This window comes from Prinia subflava, chromosome 10 (assembly GCF_021018805.1).
Source record: "Prinia subflava isolate CZ2003 ecotype Zambia chromosome 10, Cam_Psub_1.2, whole genome shotgun sequence".
In the NCBI taxonomy this organism is placed as follows: domain Eukaryota; kingdom Metazoa; phylum Chordata; class Aves; order Passeriformes; family Cisticolidae; genus Prinia; species Prinia subflava.
In genome coordinates, this window is record NC_086256.1 from 18660611 (window position 1) to 18666610 (window position 6000).

Below are 6000 nucleotides of genomic sequence, written 5' to 3' on the forward strand. Positions count from 1 at the left end.
GCTTTGGGCAGGGGATTTTTAAATTCTTTTTTTTAACTTAAATTCTTCTGCAGAACCACTGTGAGTTCTATTGACACATCTGAGAGGTTATCTCTCAAATGTTCTAAATGTTTCTAGCTACTAAAATGTTAATGGAATTGTTTTTCTTTGTGCTAATTTGAAGTCAAAAGCTGTGTTCTTGGGGAGGTGAAGCCCATGGCTTCTGTCAGTCTCAGCTCCATGCCAAGAGTTTACTTAATAAAGTACTAATGAATCTAAATTTTTCAGTTACTCATTGAGCTTTAATAGCCTTCTTAAAGTAAATAATGAGGTTTTTTTATCATTATTATTTTAGAGATGGCTCTGCTGTGGAAATAGTTGGCCTGTGCAAGTCGGCTGTTCGCTGGTTAATGGATTTATCTGGGAAGAACATATTTCCATTCCGTGGAGTCACTGTAAAAAGACATGGTAAAAACAGGCACATCTCATCATTTTATTACTGGGGAATAAAAATAACTAAAACAATGAAATAGCGGCCATGTAACCTCAGAAGAAGGTTTAGGGGTAAAAGGGCAAAAACTTGACAAAGTGTCTTGTATGATCAAAATCCTTTTGTTACTATAAAAATTTATTAGAAGTTTATATTGTCTTCTCAATATTTCAAATAGTTTATTCAGTGGATTACAAAGGAATTTCAGAGCCTGAATACCTTTCCTCAAAATGGATATAAGTGATGAGGTTACTGTGTATTATGATGATTGCATCATTCTTTACAATAGTGCAAAGTAACATGATGCAGGACACTTGTCTTTATTTTCTTTCTGTCCCTCACCCAAATTCAGAACACAGAAAACCCCTTGCTGGGAATATTTATAATATTTATATTTATATTTATAAATATCATTGAAAGTCCCTTATGTTTTAGAGGGAATAATCTTCTAATCATAAAAGTTACTTTCAGCTTAGCCAGCCCAAGTGAATATGTGCCCTGTGGAGACTCTGATGTTGTGTTAGTCTCACTAGAAATTCCAGTGAGCTATTGCTCCTGGGATCTGTACAATTGGCCTAAATGTAGGGAATCACAAACTGAGAGAGGTGATCCTAGGTCTGCTCCTGTTATATAAAGTGTCAGGAATTCAAGAAGCATACTTGTGCTGTTGTCACTGTGGATTGTTGTAGAAACTTAAAACTGTGTCTAACATCTTGCAGGAAAGGAGGAGATGATCACATATGATGAGTGGGACAGGAAAATTCAAGGACACTTTGAAAGGCTGTTCTTTGTCTCTGAGAATCCAGCAGATCCTAATGAAAAACACCCAGATCTTGTACACAAACGTGGAATTTATAAGGACAGCTATGGGGCTTCGAGTCCATGGTGTGATTACCAACTCAGGCCAAATTTTCCAATAGCAATGGTTGTGGTAAGTGTGGGAAGTGGGAGGAGGGCTTTGCACTTAAGTGCAAACTTAACTCAATTATAAAGAAAATGTCAAGGTCCGTTCTATCAGGAACATAGATTGCTTGGAATAAGTTTTTGAAAGGAGGTTTTTTTCCATGCTTTTAATATTCATCCATCTTGGACTATCTCCTAAAAATGTATCAAGACAGGACTTGCCAATTTGCTGTGTTTAATCTAGGTCAAGGAGGCTGCTTTTCTATCAAATTGGCTAAAAAGGATGGATTCTTTGTCTTCATTGGATTTGTAAAGAGCTTCACTAATAATATTTGGCAAGGGTATATAAAATAAAATCAGATTTGAAAAAAGCAGTGGATACCTTCTTGTAAATTTTCTTGCTTACACTGACTTTCAGGTTCCAGAAGTTGATTCAGTAATGCAAAACTCAGGCTTTTTATTGTCTTCTGCATTTGTATACACAGCCTTATGTATGTATATGCTCAGAGATTATTCATTGAATCTTTATTTTATTAGGCCCCTGAGTTGTTTACACCTGAGAGAGCTTGGAAAGCTCTGCAGATAGCAGAGGAAAAGCTTCTTGGTCCATTAGGCATGAAAACCTTAGACCCAGAGTAAGTACAATGGAGATAAGATCAATTGGTGTTTCCTAAAGACAATAAACACGACAATAAACACACGTAGGTATTATTTGATATAGGGCAAGGGCGGGGGTGATGGTGTAAAATCTTAATTTATACCAATGAAATAAGGCTGCAGAAAGTACTTCCAGAAAAATTGTTTTGCTGTTCTGGAAGTCCATGCAATTGATTTCTTTATATAGGCAATGGCTGGGTGGTTTTGGATGTCTCACAGTAAGCAAGTCAAATTTGGTGTCATACATAAGATGTTGAATTTTCATCTTGGGACATACAGTGTTTGGTAGAGTGTACAGCACTACAGTTTGAGTAAAAGTGAAAGGGTAAAATTATGACTCCTAAGTCCTTTCACGAAGTTGACCATTTTCCTACAAATTTAAACTTTATTTGTAATTCCACTGTCACGTTAAGTACAGAACCTGGTGGAGACCTCGCTAACTTAACCATCGATAAATGTAAATCACAAGTTCTTTGGTTAATTTCTGTTTTCCTTTTCTGTGCATCATTTCTAATTAAGACTTTGTTTGCATAATACATTTTTTGTTTCTTGCAGTGATATGGTGTACTGTGGAGTCTACGATAATGCTCTTGACAATGACAACTACAATGTAGCCAGAGGGTTTAATTATCACCAAGGACCTGTAAGAGCTACTTCCTTCATTTTTAGAAAAAATGTAGTCATCTTTTCAAATCAACTGCTTTGATAATCATCTCTTTTCATTCTTTTTTTTAGGAATGGCTGTGGCCAATTGGATATTTTCTTCGTGCCAAACTGTATTTCTCTAGGTTGATTGGTTCAGAGATGTATCTAAAAACTGTAGTTATGATTAAGAATGTTCTTTCTCGCCACTATGTTCATCTTGAAAGGTAAGGTAACAACAAGCACAGATTCAAAATATTCAAAATACCAAGCTGGTGATATCCACCATCCAATTGCATCTAGGAGTAGAGATCTACTTTTCTAGATAGGAAGTTGACTGCTGTATGTGCAATTGCAAATCTCAAGTCAGGTTTCAAATACAGGTGAGATCTGGTGCCTTCTATAGACTGTGAAGTTCCTAATACTTAGCCATGCAAAGGCTGGGTGAAATAAACCTTGCATAAAAATTAGGATCTTATTTCATACAAGAATTCCATTTCAGAAAAAAGTCAGTGAGGTTTTTTTAAAAAAAAATCAAAGTATTTAAAAACAAACTTTGTAAAACATAATAGTTAAAGGGCAAGTAGTGACAGATTAAAACTGCAGCAGATAAAAGGATGCAAAATAATGTTAGGATTTATTGTGTTCTAAGTGAGGAAATTAAGATTCTGAAGCTGCCATACTAATAACCTTGTTTTCCTAAGGAGACAGAGGAACTTGCACTTTGAGTTTCCCTCAAACCAAACCACGAAACCCACGCATTGTTTTTCTTCTTTTGCTGTCCATTTCACTTAAGGATTTGAGACAAACTAAAATAAACAAAACACCTTGCCCTTAATATCTTTTCCATATAGTCTGTTCTGCAGCCCATGAAACACATATTTATTTGTACCCAAAAGAGTAATTCAGGACTCATGATTAAAGAGTTTGTCTTACCACAAGGAAGAAAAAAGGATTTACGAAGCAACATTTTGCCTTAGGTAGTGTCTTAACCAAGTCTCTTGTTTGGTAGTATCAGGAATAACTTACAGTTTGGTAACACTCTTTGCTTGTTCTGTCTTATTAAAGTAGTGTACTTTTTTTTCTTAACTGCTTTGATACTTTGTTTCTGTACAGAATAATTAATGTAGCAACAGGCTTTATTTGTGTTTTTTTAAGTCTGCTAGTTTGTGGGGATTTTTTTTTCCTAAGAAGTAAAAAGTTTATGTAGTCATGCTGTCTTCCAGCCCTTGTCACTTGTGAGCACCGTAATCAATTTCAAGTGTAGTTTGAATACGATTGTTAGTTCATCTTCCAAATGCAAAACTCCCAGAATGAGAAACAGGAGCAGCACACCAGTGGTGTAAGTTTAGTTGTTCTTAGTAGCAGAGAGTCTGCTTTGAAGAAGAGACACTTCCACTACACTTAACAACTGCAGGCAAAAAAAATATTAGATCTCAATTATTAAAGGATATACTGTGCTTGTAGGAGAGCAGACCTTTAGTCAAGCTTTTCAGTTTTCTACTGAGTTTATCTTTGAAAAGGCTTTAAAATGAAATGTTCTTTTTATTTCAATCTATAATTTAACAACAATATTCACCCGTGTTTTCTCTTATCAGATCATCCTGGAAAGGGCTTCCAGAACTAACCAATGAGAATGGGCAATATTGTCCTTTTAGCTGTGAAACTCAGGCCTGGTCAATTGGTGTTATCCTTGAAATTCTTTATGACTTGTAAAAGTTTATTTTGATTGATTTGATGAACTTCTGTGGTCTTACTGTTGGGCATAAATGAACACTTGGCTTACACTGCAAGGGAAATTACCTGTTCTGCACAATCACTTAAGCTGTGTCCTCGCTTTCAGAGATGCTGAATGCCAGCAGCTTCTGTGCCCTATAACTGTGTGGGGCTTAGGTGTTTTGAAAATCAGGGCATGACAATAAAAACTGCAGTGCACACTTGATGCAGAAACTTTTAGTAAGGAGGAATTTTAAGAATATGCACAAACTTAAATTTTAAGTAACTTTGGTTTTTTAGCTTTTTCAAAACAAATTCTTAATGTAATGAAGTAAGTTTGCTCCTTCTTGAGCTAAAAATAAGTAGCACAGCTCTTACATTTCTTTTTCTTTGTCTCTTAAGGAGTAAATGGATGTTTTTGCAAATGCATGCTTAAGGGGGAGTAGACTAACCTCTAGCTTTGAGTTTGATATGCTTTGTGCTCTAGCACCATGCATTAATGAAGGCATAATATGTTATCTCTCCATTGAACTGTATAATGGGGATGTTTTTGTATGTGTTCAGTTGAACACTCCACTAAGCAACCACAGAAATAAAGTGTATGAATACTGTAATAAATCAAATTTTGAAGTTATATATAAAATTTTGAAAACTTTATTTTGAGAGTTAACTCAAGCAATAATGAGGTAACATACAACGTTAATCTGTCTTTAGATTTATTTAAATACCATGAGCCATACAGCAAACCTGTTTTTGCATTTCTATCTGGTTTTCACCATGGGTAATTAATAGAATTTGTGCATACATTGCACAGTCTATATGTTAGGGAAAGCCAATGTTCTTGACTGCTTATTAAATTAATTTATTGAAGAGATAGGGTCACCTGAGCCCTTCTTTCTTGGGAAAATCCTAGCTCTGTTAATCAGGTGGAAATGCTTAACACAATGGAAAGACATAGTAGCCTACTATCAGAGAGGAGAATACGAGGCATCTGAGCCTCTTGAAGTTGCACCAGTAACGATCAGCATGCTACCTCTGCATGGTGTCCTTTGGGAACAAATCCAGTGAATGATGCAAAATGTGTTTTTTTCATATTTGGATGCCTGTATGTCCTTAGTAAGTCCAGGGTTCACAAAGTGAGAGGAGAGCAGTTGGTAATTCTCAACTCTTCATACGATTTGTCCATCTCAGTGCAATAAACAGGTAAAGAGTGAGGTTGAGAACACTCCCCACATCACAAAGCAGAAAAGCAAAAGCACTACTTCTTAATGTTAGACAACACATACTGAAAAATAAATACAGGATGTAATTGCAATGCACTAAAACACATAGATCAAGATTTTATTGTGTCTGTATTTAAAAGTTTCTGTATTCCGTCTAAAGTACAGTGCACACATGCTGTCTTGTTCAGGGAGATGGATTTCAGGTAGATAGTAAGGGCAAGTTAACAGGTTCAAGAGAGGAATTGTAAGAAGTGGCTTTACTCATTTACTGTTTGTTTGAAAGGTTAATAAGGATTTTAACTCCCTTGCTGAAGTGTTCAGTCCTTAGAAGTCAGGGATCGGTAACGTCTATATTATACCTGAACTTTGAGCTTCAGTACATGGGTTGGG

General features: G+C 35.8%; 1 protein-coding gene across 5 annotated transcripts in view; it reads left to right on the top strand.

The window, feature by feature from the left end:
- Positions 1-5010, top strand: part of AGL (amylo-alpha-1, 6-glucosidase, 4-alpha-glucanotransferase) — a 32287-nt gene extending 27277 nt beyond the window's left edge. For all 5 annotated transcript variants that reach the window (XM_063407586.1, XM_063407584.1, XM_063407583.1 and 2 more), the window contains exons 29-34: positions 335-447; positions 1189-1400; positions 1910-2007; positions 2585-2672; positions 2765-2898; positions 4270-5010. In XM_063407586.1, the coding sequence (XP_063263656.1) occupies positions 335-447; positions 1189-1400; positions 1910-2007; positions 2585-2672; positions 2765-2898; positions 4270-4387 (763 nt within the window). In that variant the 3' untranslated portion in view covers positions 4388-5010. The remainder of the gene's footprint in view (positions 1-334; positions 448-1188; positions 1401-1909; positions 2008-2584; positions 2673-2764; positions 2899-4269) is intronic.
- The last annotated feature ends 990 nt before the right edge of the window (positions 5011-6000 follow it).